Source organism: Puma concolor, chromosome E1 (genome assembly GCF_028749965.1).
Source record: "Puma concolor isolate L17-30 chromosome E1, mPumCon1.1.hap2, whole genome shotgun sequence".
In the NCBI taxonomy this organism is placed as follows: Eukaryota; Metazoa; Chordata; class Mammalia; order Carnivora; family Felidae; genus Puma; species Puma concolor.
Window position 1 is genome coordinate 9,086,072 of NC_141680.1, and position 17,253 is coordinate 9,103,324.

Consider the following 17,253-nt stretch of genomic DNA (forward strand, 5'->3'; position numbering starts at 1 on the left):
CGAATTACCGATCACTGTGCTAAGCACGTTACACATTTCATCTTTTTCCTGTCTACCATCCCATAAACTTGGCCTTGGCATCATCTTTCAGGTGAGGATGTGGGATCCTAGAGTCGTAATAACCTGTCCAGCCTCCTACAGCAGGTAAGGGGCAAAGGGCAGGTTCAAACCTAAGGTGCCTAATCTGTGTGCTCTTCGCTGCTGTATGGCTGTCTGCATACGCCTCTTCGCGAAACCATCACCCTTTGCGATTAAGAAGTATGCGATCCTTTCTTGATCCCTGGTGCCCAGTCTCACACAGATGCTCAATGAGAACTGGGAAAATATGGAACGCGCCGGGAGCTTGATGTATCGCGAACGCGCAATAACACGTCAACGGGTAAACATGGCTATGAGCGAGACGCAGCCCAGAAACCTGGAGCTAGAAGGCACGGTCGGCCCTTTCCCTCCCTCAGGACCACACACAGAGCGGGAGCTCTGTTGGTGCTAACATCTCACCTGAAAGCCCAGTCTCAAGTCACCAACTTGTCGCCTTTCCACTATTAACACATCTCCCCTCCTCGTACAGGTTACGGTCTGTGCCACTCACGCCAACATTCCCCGAGCGTTAGGTTGACGCAGACGTGACACGTCCCCTGGTCCCCGTGCGGGTCACCAGAGGACAGCACGAGACAGAGAGAGGGAGCTGAGCTAAATGAACACGCAAGCCCCTTCCGGTCCATGTTGTTTCTGTTTCGGCTGCAATTCCTGTTCTTCCTCAGTCAGGAGACATCTGCACGGGCTTACGGAAGGCACACTGTGCTCCCTGTGGCCTGTTAGGGAGCCCAGACCACGAGCTCAGCCTTGCTCTCTGCTATAGCTCTAAAGTGCACCCCGCCCCCCCCCCCGCGCACCGAGGTCCCCACAAAATCCCAAGAGAGATCGTTGAGTTACTCTGATGTTTATTTGAATGCATCTTAGTCCACACTTGGTATAAAATCAGAAAAAGCAAAGCCAAAAAAAAAAAAAAAAAAAAAGGAAAAGAAAAGAAAAGAAAAAAAGAAAAAAAAAACAGGTCTGGAGTCTTAGCATCAGAAGGGCACCTTATATACAGGTACAGTCGGTGGCCAACACAAGTCATTGCCAGACAGTCCTTGGAGGCGGAGAACAGTCTAGACCCAGAGGAGTCCTGGGAATGCACGGTCCCGAGGGGTCTAGAGGCTGGTCCCGATGCTCCGACCGTAAGAAAAATGTGGGACCAGTAAAAGCTGTGTTTATTATTTATTTATTATTGTCATAACTGCAGCCTCGCTAGGTACAAAAGCAGTTATAAACCACTTATATGACACAGAATTACTCAGGTGTCCATTCTGCTTTATGTCGTAAAACCGTTAATTGAATTTCCAGTGAGTAGTTTAGACGATTAGTGATAATAAGGAATGGTAAATCCATAGCACCATTTCATAGGTTTGCTGTCACCGATTTCTCATCTAGACGTGCGGCTGAGACACTCACGGCCAAGGGCAAGTGTTCCGAAGCCGAGGGCTCCAGTTTGGGGGTTCTGTCCATGGCTTCGCATGGAGGTGTGGGCGGGACCTGTCTCTGCGCGACGCACCGGGTCGCCCACCAAGTAAAAGGGCTTCTGGCCAGTCGGGGCTCCCACCCACGCTTTGGTTTTCTGAATGAGGTGGAGCGAAGGGAGGTATCTACTTTCCGATAAAAGGGAAGGGGCAAGATGGGAAGTATTTTACGTCCGGGCCAAACAAAAAGAACAACAAAACAGAACAAAAGAACAGAGCTCGGTTATACGGTTAGGAGGTAAAAGTTCCTTAGCTACTTCTTTAAGATTCAACACAAGGCTGATGGTCAACATAAAAAGCGAACGATACTATGTACATATATGTAAAAAGTGTTATAAATAGGTTTTATAAACCATAGATATTATATACATCTTCAGTCAACACGAACCCCCCCCCCAACTGCTTTCTGTTTGATTTGGTTTGAGTTTGGGTTTTTTTGGCTAGCTCTTTTGTTTGGTTGGTTGCTTTGGGTTGGGTTTTTTTCTTTCTTTCTTTCTTTCTTTTTTTTTTCTGGTTTCCTTCCTCCCTTCCCCCGATGTACGCTCAGTGCCTCAGACCAAACCGTCTGGGCACCTCATTCGCGTTTCCGCAAGATCACGTAGATGACGCCGCTGAGAAGGGCCAGAGGGAAGGCCACCCAGGCCAGGATGTAGGCGAAGCCGTAGGAGTAGTCAGAGTTGAGATGCCACTCTGGGTGCCTCACCGTGTAGATGGACGCTGCACTCATCACACACAGACCTGGGGAAAGACAGGGACAGGTAGGGGGAGGGAGGCGGGGAGGGGCCCCCCTGTCCACCTCCCCGATGCAGATTCCACAGGACTCCGGACACCTGCCCACACCATTTCCTCTCTCTTGACACACACACACACACACACACACATACATACATACACACACATACCAGGAAGAAGGTCACCCAATCTTCCGCAGATAACGCTGTGCTCAAAGAGCATGTCTGAGGGGCGCCTGGGGAGCTCAGCCAGTTAAGCAATCAATCGACTCTTGATTTCAGCTCAGGTCACAATCTCGCGCGGTTCAGGGGTTCAAGCCCCAAGTCAGGCTCTGCGTTGACGGCGTGGAGCCTGCTTGGGATTCCGTCTCCTTCTTCCTCTGCCCCTCCCCCCTCTCGCTCTCTGTATCTTTCTCAAAATAAATAAATAAGTAAGTAAATAAACTTAAAAAAAAAAAGAAGAAGAAGAAAAGGGGCACTTGGGCGGCTCAGTCGGTTGGACGTCTGACTCCAGCTCAGGTCATGATCTCACAGTTCGTGGGTTCAAGCACTGTGTCGGGCTCTGTGCTGACAGCTCAGAGCCTGGAGCCTGCTTCGGATTCTGTACCTCCCTCTCTCCCCGCCCCTCCCAAAAGGCACACTCTGTCTCTCTCAAAAATAAAGATTTAAAAAATTAAAAGAAGGAGAAGGAAAAGGAGACAAGCATGTCTGATTCTGGATCTCGCAGCAGAGGAAGGGTCTCGAAGATACAGAAACAGGGGAAAGAATCTGCTCTCTGCTTCTGATCGAGGGGACCCAGACCAGCATCTCCAAGGTCGCTTGTCATCTTTTCTGCCCTATTTCTCTTCCTCGGACTGTCGCCAACGCCTCGTCAACAGAAGGATGTGGCCAGCAAGAATTCGACTCGCAAGATAAACCCACCTAGTGCTCTCCAGGGAGGGTTGGGCATGGGAGCACCCGGAAACACGTAAAGCGCTGTTCAAATGGGTGGTGATGTCATCTGAACCAGTAAAGCGAAGGGGCACTTGGCCACGATCTGAATTGTGCCAGGGCAAGAGCACTGGGGTCCAGGCAGACCCCAGAGCCCCTTGGCAGGACTTCCACTCAGGAGACCAAGCAAGCAATGCCAACGGGCACCGTTAGGCAGACAGAGGATACAGAGAGAGGAAAAAGAAGAGGGGGGATAGGATATGAGTGGGAAGCTGAGAGAGGAATCTATCAAGCTCCATCACACTCGGTCCCTTCTAACAGTTCCTGGTGCCCTCAAGGTCGGGTCTGAAGCCCCAAGAGTACAAGATTATCGGGTCCAGAGATAAATCAGGTGGCCCTTCCCCTGCCCACCTCTGCAGCCCTTTGGTGTGGGACTCTTGAAGCAGGCAAGTTCAAGAGCGATGGTCCGCGCCCACAGTGACAGTCAGCATCCCCCTGCAGGGAGGGGTCCCGCGATGTCAGCACCCCAGCCTGGCGCCCCACAAAGCCCGCTCTGTTCCCTCTGTTCCCTCCTGAAAACAGGGTCTTTGAGAGGCTCTGAGTGACTCTATTATAAACCCAGCGTGCTATGTGGGATTCCTGTGGTTCCAAAGCTCCCAATGTCCCAGACCACCTACATCTAACCTCCCTGCTATTTCGCTGGACACTGTAAACTTTGTTTGAACAAAGCACGTAAGTGGGAATATACTACATTCGCCACCCTGATAAGACCATCCTTCTCCCAGTCAGAGGAGAAAGCTCCCACTTGAGTGGCCCCTGTTGAGAAGGCCACACAATAGTCCCGCAGCTCCCGCGGGATCGGATCCAGGACCCGCTACCTACAGAAAGTGAGGGGGACAGCGCGGATGCCCGGGGTAGAGGGAAAACCAAGGGCCGGCAAACTGCCATTCGAGGGCTCTGCTGGGAACGCACTTTATTTGCCCTGGCGTCCGCGATCCCCGATTATCTTCCTCCGCAAGGTGCAAATTCTTGTCTTCAAGAAATACTTGAACTTCAAGAATACTGAAGTTGTCGATACCCAGCTACCTCCTGGGGGCAGGGCTATAGAAAGACAAGTGTGACCCAGGGAACAGAGTGCCAAAAGGCCAGGCCCATGCTGGTCAAGCTGGCGAGGCTTCCGAATGGGGCCCGCGTCTACCCAGCACGGGCAGGAACAGGTGGCTGTGCAGACCAGCTGTGCCCAGATTTCACCGGCAGAGAGCACACGTTCCATCGGCGACCACGGGGGACAGGGGGAGGCGGGACACGCAAGTGCGGTGACTCACTAGATGGCCTCGTCTGTAGGGTATCCGCCGAGGAGTATCGCGGGGGTTAAATGACCTTGAGCTTCGCTGCCACGAGCCACCGGCCGAGACGCTCGCAAAGCCAAAGAGCGGATACGCGCTTCATAATTACGGTTGTCGGGAGAGTGATGCTTTAGGGTATATGCAACGACAAGGCAGTCTGCGTGTAATGCCATAACGGTGCCCTGGAACACGGGGAGTTAATGCCATACGACAGACCTCCCTATGTCGCACAGGTGTTCCCATAAATGGGCGGTCCCCATAAAGTCGCTTTCTCAATGACCTGTAGGTGGGGGCGTGGTGATGAAGGTCCTCCCCACCCCCCCACCTCGTGGGGAAGGTGAGGGAGGTTGCGGTCACACCAGCAGTGTCCTGCCTTCTCCAAGGACAAGCGGCGTGTGCCCTGGCAGTGACAGGGATGCCCTGGGAGGGGCCTGAGTCTGGGAGGGCAGGCAGCTGTGAGTGGGGGACTCTGACCCTCTCCAGACAACACAGAAGAGCTGGCCACTCAAGAGTTTATCCCCATCACGGGGCGCCTGGGTGGCTCAGTCAGTAAGTGTCCGCCTCTGGGTTTCGGCTCAGGTCACGATCTCGTGGCTTTGTGGGTTCGAGCCCCACGGAGGGCTCTGTGCTGACAGCATGGAGCCTGCTCGGGATTCTCTCTCTCTCTCTGCCCCTCCCCTGCTCGTGTGTTCTCTCTCTCTCTCTCTCTCAAAATAAATAAACTAACTTAAAAGAGAGAGAGAGAGCGTGTGGACATCAGTGACCTCAGTGGAAGCTGTTCATTGGAGGGCCCGGAGCGGAAGCCTGAGAGAAGTTGCTAGAAAGCAGCAGTGGGGGGGGGGGGGGGTTGCCTTGTGGCGATGGCTGGATGAGTGAACACCTGTGAGTCACGTCCTCCCCCCCATCCTGAGGGTGACAAAACATCGCGGGAAGAGGCTAGAAGGTCCACTCCTCTGAAAGCGTTGGGCTCTCTGTCGGACCCACACAGAGCCTTCTCTGCATTGCTGGGCCGGTTTCTGCTTTCGGCCCCCAAATGCTGCTTAGAAAATCACCCCCACAGCATTACTGACTTCTGACCTGGGCACGGCTGGAGCAGCATCTGGAACAGTTCATCCCTTTTTTTTTTTTTAATTTATTTGTTTTGGGGGTGGGGGGGAAGAGAGAGAGAAAGAGCACAAGCAGGAGAGGGACAGGGAAAGAGAAAGAATCCCAAGCAGGTTCTGAGCTGTCTGCACAGAGCCCAACGTGGGGCTCAATCCCACGGACCGCGAGATCATGACCGGAGCGGAAATCAAGAGTCGGCTGCTTCACCGACTGAGTCACCCAGGCGCCCCTGGTTTAGTTCATTCCTAAGGGGGGGGTTCTTTTTTTTCAGCGTTTATTTTTTTTGTTTTTGGGACAGAGAGAGACAGAGCATGAACGGGGGAGGGGCAGAGAGAGAGGGAGACACAGAATCGGAAACAGGCTCCAGGCTCTGAGCCATCAGCCCAGAGCCTGACTCGGGGCTCGAACTCACGGACTGCGAGATCGTGACCTGGCTGAAGTCGGACGCTTAACCGACTGCGCCACCCAGGCGCCCCATAAGGGGGGGGTTCTAAATGTGGTGTCTGACCACAGCTGCCTTTGAGCCCCTGGGAACAGGGAGGGCATCGTGCTTTTATGCATCCCCAAAATCCTTTTGTTCTAAAGCCCTAGATCTCTATCAATCTGTTTGATGAAACAAACAGAACAAATGGAAACCCTCCCTCGGGAGTCTCCTTTGACCGGGTTTTCTGTTCCTCTTAATCACAATAAATAGTAAGCTATACACACGTGACCCGAGTTCGCGGCAAGGGAACACAATTATCCAGTAATCCAACAAGCGGGTTATTCAGGACCTTCTATGGAGCCTTCGATGCACGGAGCTCAGTGCAGGGCGTCAAGTAACGAAATCAGTCAAAATGTGGATCTGTCTTTCGGGTCTGTACTTCTGCGAATTTCTTGATGTTCTCCCATCGAGGGCAACCCAGCCCGACAGAGCTAGGGCCAGGGTAAGCGCTGTCTGAGAACAGACGGCTGCAGGTTCTGGAAACAAAAAGGACTCCGAAGTCCAGACACTGATTCAGAATGGCTCTTCTCTAAGAACGGGGTTTGGAACAATCTATGGCTCCTGAGTGGGAAGAGTCATCAGCAGAGAAAGTCCAAAAAGACCAGACCGAGGGATTACAAAGAGCTCGATGGCCACACCAGTGGTTCCTAAGCCCTGATCAAGAGTCACCCAGGGAGCAGCCCCTCCCAAGAGCTCTCCGGGGACAAAGGCTGAGCACTGGAATTTTCTAAAAGCGCCTTCTTTATTCGGGGCACCTGGGCGGCTCAGTCGGTTATGTGCCCGACTCTTGATTTCAGCTCAGGTCATGATCTCACATAGTTCATGAGTTCAAGCCCCACATTGGGCTCCAGGCTGACGGCTCGGAGCCTGGAGCCTGCTTCGGATTCTGCATCTCCCTCTCTCTCTCTCTCTCTCTGCCCCTCCCCCGATTGTGCTCTTTCTTTCTCTCTCAAAAATAAATAAACATTAAAAAAATTTAAAAAGATGGGGTGCCTAGGTGGCTCTGTTATTAAAAAAAAACAAAAACCCTGGGGCGCCTGGGTGGCTTAATCAGTTAAGCATTCAACTTCGGCTCAGGTCATGATCTCATGGTTTGTGAGTTCGAGCCCCGCATCGGGTCTTGTGCTGACAGCTCGGAGCCTGGAGCCTGCTTCGGATTCTGCGTCTCCCTCTCCCTCTGCCCCTCCCCTGCTTGTGCTCTGTCTCTCTCTCTCAAAAATAAACATCAAAAAACATGTTTTTAATATAAAAAAAAAAAAAAGCAATGAACTAGATGAAGACACCTGTTGCTATATCCCCAAAAAGCAGCCAACCTGCGAAGTATGTAATCAAGGGAAGACAGCTCGTAAATGTTAAGACCTGCTAATTACGACACGCAGAAGGGAATCAGGCCGCAGACCAGGCAGACCAATAAGCACACACAGACGTGTAATCTGGAGAAAGGCAGAGATGGCTCCCTACATCGACAGTCAGCCCCGAGAGCCCCCCACACCTTTCATCCGCTTTTCCTGCACCCTCATGCGTGTGATCTATGAAGACCACAGCTGGATCCTTCCAAGGGAAGCGAGGCAGAGGCAGCACAGAAAGTATTGGGAGACTCAGAAAATATTCCAAGGGCTTCCGCTTAAAACGCCTCAGTGCTTTGCAGAAGCTCGGAAATCTTCAAGTGAAGCCTCTTCTCCTTGAAGTTTTCAACCTGAGTGGGAGGACCCTGTAGATCAAGTTCGAACGCCACGTTCGGGGGGTGGGGCGGGGAACCTGTGGCTCCCAGACCACCTGCTTTCAGCTCCCGATAACTGGGGTGAACAGTTCAGAACAGAACATTCCTTAGGGCTGGTAGATTACAACCGCTCCTGTGGCTTGACTTTTCTCATCCAACACCACTTTCTATTCAAACCGGGGCCGCTAGGCTGATGAACTGATAACTGAATGTTGGATCCCATGATAGATAAGAAGCTACATTGGAAGGGGAGAAATGAAGAACAAATCATGTGCTTTTAGACATAGAGGGTTTTTTTTAAATTTCTTTTTTACATTTATTTATTTTTAAGAGACAGAGAGAGAGCGCCAGTGGGGGAGGGGGAGAGAGAGAGGGAGACACAGAATCCAAAGCAGGCTCCAGGCCCTGAGCTGTCAGCACAGAGCCCGACGCGGGGCTCGAACTCACAAACCGTGAGATCATGACCTGAGCCGAAGTTGGATGCTTAACTGATTAAGCCACCCAGGCGCCCCAAGCGTTTGTTTTTTTGTTTTTGTTTTTTTTAAATAGCAGCATTCTAAAAGGCTTGTATCGAGTTCAGAGGCGATTCAAAACAGAGAAGTGAGGGTGCATGAGGAACTATATTTTGGAAAAAGTGGAGTGTCCGCCCTGCATTTTCCGTTCTGTAGCAATTCGGGCGGATTCCGTTGTCTCTAACCATAAGGAGGTTGCTAACTATATCGAGTCCGCGTGGTGTCGGAGGAAGTGTGGGCTTCTGGTTGTTCCTGCTTGAGCTGGGTGACCTTGGCTATTCATTATCCTCTCCTGATCTCAGTTTATCAGTAAAATAACACCCTTGTATAGGTCTCATATATATATACACACACATATACACACACACATATACATGCATATATATATGCACACACACATATATGTATATATATACACACACATACACACACACATATATATGCATATACACACACATATATATGCATATATATGTGTCACACACATATATATGCATATATATGTGTGTGTGTATATGTGTGTGTATATATATACATATATGTGTGTGTGCATATATATATGCATATGTGTGTGTGTGTGTATGTGTGTGTATATATATATATTTTATGAAAGTTCTGGTTCCTAAGTCTGTATTATTCTCTCTTGAGGACAGATCCACTGATGCAACAGCTATGATCATCAGTCGACTTGATATCGAACTGTAAATGGTAAGCCAAAAAAAAGAAATCCCCAGACCATGTTCCAGTTTTGTGTATTACTTTCAGAAACGGGAATGACTAATTGATAACTCTTCTTCTAACATACCTAGGAATGATACCGTACCGCATAATTAGTAACTCAATAAAACCAGCACCACTCTAGGAGCTTGGCTTGCTTGGTCTAACTAAACCTATGCAAGCAGCAAAGCCCTATCTGGTTTTCACATCCTAAAACTGCACGTACCGGAATGCCGTATTTAAGTATTTCATGAGAAGTAGCTGTCCAATTTCCCTCCTTTTTCCAGGGAAGGTGGGGGGGGAGGGGTACTCTCTGGCTTCTAGAAAAGATCATCAACATCTAACCTCAGCCCGTGTCTTACCGTACGGCCGTGGGTAAGACGTTACATCTGCACTCACCAAAGACGTGTGGGCTGTTATCAACCCTCCAATGACTGCCGCTGAGCACAGGGTGGTGATTCAGCACCACGGACATTCTGACAACCAACTAAAAGAAGAGAGGACAGCCTAGCCCTCCGCCTACTCAGCCAGCCGGCATCTAGAACATCTCACAGTACATAGATGCTCTCTGGTGCACCGGGAGCGTGTGACTTGTTAACACGGATTATAGGATCCACCACCACATCTCTTAATTCTCTCCAGTGCCTTCTGACTCAGTCAACTGGCAGTCAATAGACAGGAAGAGAAGAGTCAGTGAAGGAAGACACTGGCCAGAATCTAGAGACAAAGTCGGAAGCTGTCACCCTCTATAAGAGAAGCTGCTCGGACTCTGCGCATCGTACATACGGATAACCTATCCAGTGGGGGAACTGGAAGGTGGTTTAAGGAGGAGAGGAATAGGGTGGCTCAGTCGGTAAGCGTCCGACGGCAGCTCGGGTCCTGATCTCACGGTTCGTGAGTTCGAGCCCCGCGTCGGGCTCTGTGCTGACAGCTGAGAGCCTGGATCCTGCTTCCGATTCTGTGTCTCCCTCTCTCTCTGCTCCTCCCCCACTCGCGCTCTGTCTCCCTCTCAAAAATAAACAAACATTAGAAAATTTTTTTAAAAAAAGGAGGAGAGGAACGAGACCTCTCGCGTGTGGTCATGGCCCCATGTTAGGAAATGATGCCGTGTGGGGGGTGCCAAAGTGAAGACACCTAAGAAGGACAACAGTAAGCCAAAGCCCAGTGGAGCCCCGGAGCTGGAGTAAAGGAGAGCAAGAACGTGCCGTGGCTTCACCACTGCTTGGAGGTGGGAGACACGTATCCGAAAACAACCTCAGCCGCCCACTGGGGCCACTTTCCACGCTTGAAGGAAGGATGGTTCCTTGGGGCTTCGCGCAACGTGCAGGGATACAACCCTCAAGCGTGGCCTTTGCTCTACTCCTGTCCTTATTAACATTCACCTCCGGTGATGTGTCCAGACCGTGGCTCCGTCCCCGGTATTAGGTCTGGCTGGGTCATGGACCTTCGTTCTCGAGTCCCCAAGTCCTATTTCCCATCTACCCTGTTCCCTGGGGAGGTAGAGAGTTCTCAAATTCTAAGGTGCATGTGTAGGTACACACACACACACACACACACACACACACACACACGCACACACGCGCCCCTGTGCTTTATGAAAACCACCCAATGTGCAGACTCACAAACATCAGTCACTCCCCAGCCTTGGAGACCCGGGAACAGCTTCCCCCGTGGAGTCTGTCATCCCCAACTCACCGGCAAGGATCTGGAAGACTCCGGTGATGTAAAACCGGCCCCCTTTGGTGAGAGTGAAGAGCTGGCAGAAAAACAGGAACAGGGACAGAACGCTGAAGATGATCGACAGGATCATGGTGGCCTGGACAGACTGCAGCCATTCTGGAAGGGGAGAGGCACCGGGGTTAGGAGAAGTCAGCCTGAACTCGGACGATCCACTTGGGGGACACCTGCTTGCTTGTGGCCGTTTTAAGAAAGGGCTGCAAGAAAATACTAGCGTCCCGGAACGAGGAGCTAAACTCCAGTTAAAATCTACTGAACGCCTTCCCAGTCTTTTCGCCAAGGGTCTGAGCCCCGCCCACCGCCTCTGAGCCCCGCCCACCGTCAGCTCTCTTCTTGCCCTCAGGGGCTTGCCAATTGGAACCCCTGTCTTCCAAGCACAGTTCAAAACCACCATTCAAAATATCAGCACTCCCCCCACCCCAAGGAGAGGTGGAGATCGTGGGGTTGGCTGGGAAGAACAAACAGTGCTGGTCAGAGCCAAAGCCAATTCTGCAGGAAACTGGAAGAAAATGCTGATGGAGAAGACCCTGCAGCGAAAACCCATTTGCTCAGCCGAGCTGGATCTTGGCCGATCTCGACCCTACTCATGAACCTCAGCGCAGAGCAGCCCGTGCTCCGACAGGTCACCGGGTGGGACGCTGAATGACAGTTCCACATCTTTGTTGAATGCCTGACTCGCCCCCCTCCCCCCCCCCCCCCACCAAGCCTCGGATCAAATCTCCATGCTTCCGACTAAACTTCAGGCGGAAAAGAGAATTCTGTAGTTCACCATCTATGGTAAAATAGTGCCATTTCCGGAAGGAAGGGAGAGGAGACGGCCTGGGTTCAGCCTACGGAGGGAGCCTACAGTGTCCTACTCGAAGACCCGCATTTGGCATTGCCCGCCTGTCACCCGCGTCCCTTCTTCCAAGTGCCAAAGAAATCACCGGGGTGGGTGCTCCTCTACACAAGGCAAAGCAACTGGAGAAGCCACAGGGCCTTATCTTCTCCGCTCAGTAACTGGCTACTTCGTAAAGGCTTAGAAAAACACACACTGGTGCTTAACGCGGTACTCAACGCTACGAAAGCTGCATGATTTATAGTCATTCACTGAATGAGATGAACTTGGTTTGAGTTACCAAGAGATCATGGCAGAATCTTAAGGGTGTTGGCTGGGTTAACTGTCACCAGAGTTTCAGCATAAGATTTTTCCAGACACGGTTGGAAGAAGTGTCGGATCCGGATCAACTAATCCAGCTCCTTCGTACAGAAAGAGATTTCCGGAGATGTTTGGATGGGCCCAACTGGGCACGATCAAACCTCAGAGGCCCTGGATTCCAGTCTAGCATCCTTTTCACTGTGACAGAACATAGGCTTCTTTTGTGTTTTCAGTCTCTGTGTCAACTCAGGTAAGAAAAAGATGTCCCGGGTTGGGTGCCATCTTTCTCCAGCACATTTAGTCCCTCTAGGTGAGCCTGCCATGAAGTTAATGTTGCCGGAATACTGTCTTTTCGAGAGTAAGCCAATTATCCGGGACTCTGGTAGGTGAGTCTGGAAACACAAAGATACGTGAGACCCAAATCCAGAACTGAAAACAGTGATTCAGTTCTTCAGTTTCCCTCCCAGGGAGCATGGCTGATGCAAACAGTACTCTGGATTTCCTCCCCCAGTTCTGAAATCTTTACCCCCCACCAACCCCTAACAACAGACCTCACACTTCGAGAAGACCTCAAATCTTTGACATTAAATCTACACGAAGAGGAAAGATCCCTTAGAATTAAAAAGGGAACTTAAAGCCTTCTTGAGAACTTCTTTTACCAATAATTTGAGCGTTAGTCCCAACCCCATTACAATGGGGGGCTTTTGCCATATGTGGTCAAATCAGATCAGAATCCAGGGGTCAAGGAAGGTGTTATTCGATGAGCATTTGTTGAACATCTATTGCTGCGAGCCCAGCTCTCAGGTTGGCTCTGGGAGATACAGAGTTGAAGAAGAAGCTTTTCAATCATAAGTACAATAAATAAATCACATACATGAAGATAGTCCAGTCAAATCACCGATCACAATACACGTGAATGGGTTCGAGTCCCTCGTTGACACAGAATTTCACCTTGAATTACATTAATTCCTGTCTATAGTCTGAGACAAGAGATACATCTCAAACAAACAATGGTAGAAAAATCAAAAGATTTTTAAAAGAGGCTCCAGGCAAATATTAACAAAAAGAAAGCAATTATAGTAATCATAGCAGCAGAAAAAACAAACAGAATTTAAACTGAAAAAGATGAGGGGTGCCTGGGTATCTCAGTTGAAGCGTCCGGCTCTTGATTTCTGCTCAGGTCATGATCTCACGGTTCATGAGTTCAAGCCCTACATCGGGCTCCACACACTGACAGTACGGAACCTGCTTGGGATTCTCTTTCTCCCCGACTCTCTCTGTCCCTTCCCCGCTTGTGCAGGCACACACGCGTTCTCTCTCTCTCTCTCTCAAATAAATAAACTTTAATAAATAAGTAAGTTGAAAAAGATGAAAGGGGCCAAAGAGAGATACTTCCTAGTGAAGAAAGATCCAGTTTACCATAAGGAAATGGCAGTCATAAACCTTTATGCATATAATAACACATCCTGGAATATGTATAAAGCAAAAGATAATTGGAATACGAGAAGATATTGACAAAGTCACAATCACGGTGAAAGACTTTGGCACACTTCTCTCGGAATAGATAAATCAACTAGCAAAAAACAAAAACAAAAACACAGAAGCAGAGAGATTATTCATAACAGGGCTAACAAATTCAACTTAGTAGATATATAGGAAATTTGCATCCAGATAACAAAGACCGTGAATTATTTTCAAACGCACGAGGAATAGTCTTACACACTCCGTATCAGGCATAAAAAAGTCTCAATAAATTTCAAAGGAAGCAGAAGTCATACCGGCACAACTTGAGGCAAACACAAAGTAGAAATTAAAAACAAACTGGCCAAGGGGCGCCTGGGTGGCGCAGTCGGTTAAGCGTCCGACTTCAGCCAGGTCACGATCTCGCGGTCCGTGAGTTCGAGCCCCGCGTCAGGCTCTGGGCTGATGGCTCAGAGCCTGGAGCCTGTTTCCGATTCTGTGCCTCCCTCTCTCTCTGCCCCTCCCCCGTTCATGCTCTGTCTCTCTCTGTCGCAAAAATAAATAAATGTTGAAAAAAAAAAAATTAAAAAAAAAAAAAAAAAACTGGCCAAGATAACATTGGAAATTTAAAAAATGGTATCTGGACAGAGAAATCGAGACAAAAACCAAAACTTTCTTCAGCAAGGAGTGCCGCTGTACCACGTGACAAATCTATAGGCGGGTGGCCCAAGCAATACTTAGCATTTAATGGACACCCTTAGAACAATTACTGAACAATAAAAAATAATGACAAAGAATGAACTTTCAACTCAAGAAATTAGAAAAGGAATAATGAATCCAGAATCAATGGACTCATTACTGAGAAGGGCAGAGATGAATAGAGTTTAAAAATGACAAAAATACAATTGATTAAAGAATCATGCTCTTTGGGGAATCCAAAGAACATGGGGAATCCGTGTTCTATTGGAATCAATAAGGCAGACAAATTTTACTAAATCACACAGAAGACGTGCTGAAGACACAGAAACATATTATGTCCCCAGACAGAAACACTCCAAGTCATAAAGATGCTGCTTTTCCCCAAAGCAATCTACAAGTTCAATATTATCCTAAAAAATATCCCAGCCAGAACGTGACCGTGCTTTAACAACTTACCTAAAGGACAACAGAGCAACAAGAGCCAAAACATGTTGAACCAAACACAAAAACAACAGGAAAAAACAAAACGAGACAAACAAAAACAATGAGGCAGAACATCACCTACCAGATATCAAACATATATTATATATATGTATATACAACATATATACATGTATTATTATATATGTATACATAGTATGATTATAACCATAAATTATATAATACATATTTTTATGTTACTATATTTATATTAGATTACACTATATAGCTTATGCTACAAGCTTATATTATACTTATATTATAAAGTTTTAGCAGCTCAAACAATGTGGTATTAGCCATGAAAGAAAAATAAAACAACAGGACAGAATTAAGACTTTGAGAGTACACCTGTGAATTTAGTATATAATAAACACAACATACAACTCAGTAGGGAAAGGATACAACAGATACCAAGCGGTGTTGGCCATCCATTTGTCAAAACACCCAAGTAGATCTCTAGCTCACATCATCCACAAAATTCAATTCCAGAGGCATCAAAAGGCTCAGTGTAGAATTATAAAGCCACAGAGACACGCGATTCACAAAAGAGAAATACGAACAGCCAATAAACATATTTGATGGTGCTCAACTTAATTAGCAACCAGGAAAACACAAGTGAAATCCAGAAGGGATGGGATGCCAATGTTTACCTATCACACTGGCTGAAATCAAGACGATTGATCATGTCAACAGAGTGCATGTATGAGAGATACGTCTGTGTACTGTTCAGAGGGATGATAATATAATAATTGTTCTGTGCCCAGCAATTTGGCAGAATCCATTTGAATTTTTAAATGTCAGGGTGCCTGGGTGGCTCAGTCGGTTGAGCGTCTGACTCTTGATTTTGGCTCAGGTCATGATCTCACTGTTTGTGGGACTGAGCCCTGAATTGGGGGCTGATAGTGTGCTGGTAGTGTGGACGGAGCCTGCTTGGGATTTTCTCTCTCCCCCTCTGTATGCCCCTCCCCGATGCGTGCCCCCCCCCTCAAAGTAAATAAGTAAACATTTAAAAAAATAATAAAAAAATAAAACTTTAAATGCCAATACCACGACCCCACGGTTTAATCACTACACCCCGGATAGACATTTAAACATAGGCTCCAAGAGAAATGAATAAGGATGCTCACTGGGGTACCACTCTTCGGAGTGGAAATAAATTAAGGTAAATCCTTGCAATGGAATGTTTTGCAACAGTTAAAAAATCATGAGTTAGAAAATGAATAACCACTGAAAAGCCCTCAAGACAACGAAAAGACTCAGGTATATACACGACATGATGTCATTGTGTAAATACACACCAAAACACTATATATGCGTAAATGCGCATGCACATGCGTGAATGTGTGTGTGTGTGTGTGTGTGTGTGTTCATTGAAAAAAGAGCCAAGGACGTGCCAGATTGATATCAATGATTGCCCCCAGGAATTAGAGCTGGAATGGAGAAGAGTCTGGTCTTCTGTCAAGGTCTGTACCGTTTTGGGGGCGCCCGGGTGGTTCAGTAGGTTAGACGTCCGAATTCAGCTCAGGTCACGATCTCACGGTTCGTGAGTTCGAGCCCCATGTCGGGCTCTGAGCTGTAGAATTAGCTCAGAATCTGTCAGCAGGTAGCCTACTTCATATCTTCTGTACCCTTCTCTCTCTGTCCCTCCCCCACTTGTGCTCTGTCTCTTTCTCTCTCTCAAAAATAAATAACCATTAAAGCTATTTTTTAAATGATCTCTATCAGTTGGTTTATTTTTAATACGAGAGAATACTCTCATGTCATCTTTGAATAAACTGAAACTAATTTAAAAGATCAGAAGGGGGGCGCCTGGGTGGCGCAGTCAGTTAAGCGTCCGACTTCAGCCAGGTCACGATCTCGCGTTCCGTGAGTTCGAGCCCCGCGTCGGGCTCTGGGCTGATGGCTCGGAGCCTGGAGCCTGTTTCCGATTCTGTGTCTCCCTCTCTCTCTGCCCCTCCCCCGTTCATGCTCTGTCTCTCTCTGTCCCAAAAATACATAAAAAACGTTGGGAAAAAAAAAATATTTTTTTAAAAAAAAGAAAAAAATAAAATAAAATAAAATTAAAAAAAAAGATCAGAAGGTAAAGAAAACCTCGCAGGCCCCAATAAGTGAGGATTCCGAAACTCAAAGAATGGCTGGAATCTGGACAGGACCGGTTTTCCACCTGCGAAGAGTAAAGGGACTTCACCTTTCTTCAAATGCCATCAAATCAGAAGCCACATGTTGACAGAAGGGAAAAAACAGCGCTGAGCCAGGAGGGAGAAGTTTGCGTTCCAGCCCCAAACAGGCCGGCTGAAGGTTCGAGAGCCCTGTCAGTATTGTTCCAAAGGAAGCCGACGATGTCCTGAGGGCATTCTGAAGTTCACAGGACATTGGTCCAGAGCCAGAACCCTTCATCTGGACTGAACTAGACCCACGGCGGACAGTAATGGAGAGCAGGTATCTATGCATGGCAGGTGTTCGATCCTCTATGAGGATACATGAAGCCTGACCACCCAGCGGTCATTCAGTCCAGTTACAGAGGCCCAGGGGATGGCTCTGTCACCCGCTTCTGCTGACCGCCCCCCTTCACTACCACTTGCCATGTTTGGGGCTCTGAATTTCTCTTCTCTAACATGACGTACAATCTCGTAGA

General features: G+C 48.4%; 1 protein-coding gene across 2 annotated transcripts in view; it reads right to left on the reverse strand.

The window, feature by feature from the left end:
- Window positions 1–1,248: 1,248 nt before the first annotated feature.
- PMP22 (peripheral myelin protein 22) overlaps window positions 1,249–17,253 on the reverse strand; it is a 32,994-nt gene continuing 16,989 nt past the window's right edge. For both annotated transcript variants that reach the window (XM_086686074.1, XM_086686073.1), the window contains exons 4-5: window positions 10,799–10,939; window positions 1,249–2,297 (exon numbers count right to left, since the gene is read on the reverse strand). In XM_086686074.1, the coding sequence (XP_086542200.1) occupies window positions 2,134–2,297; window positions 10,799–10,939 (305 nt within the window). In that variant the 3' untranslated portion in view covers window positions 1,249–2,133. The remainder of the gene's footprint in view (window positions 2,298–10,798; window positions 10,940–17,253) is intronic.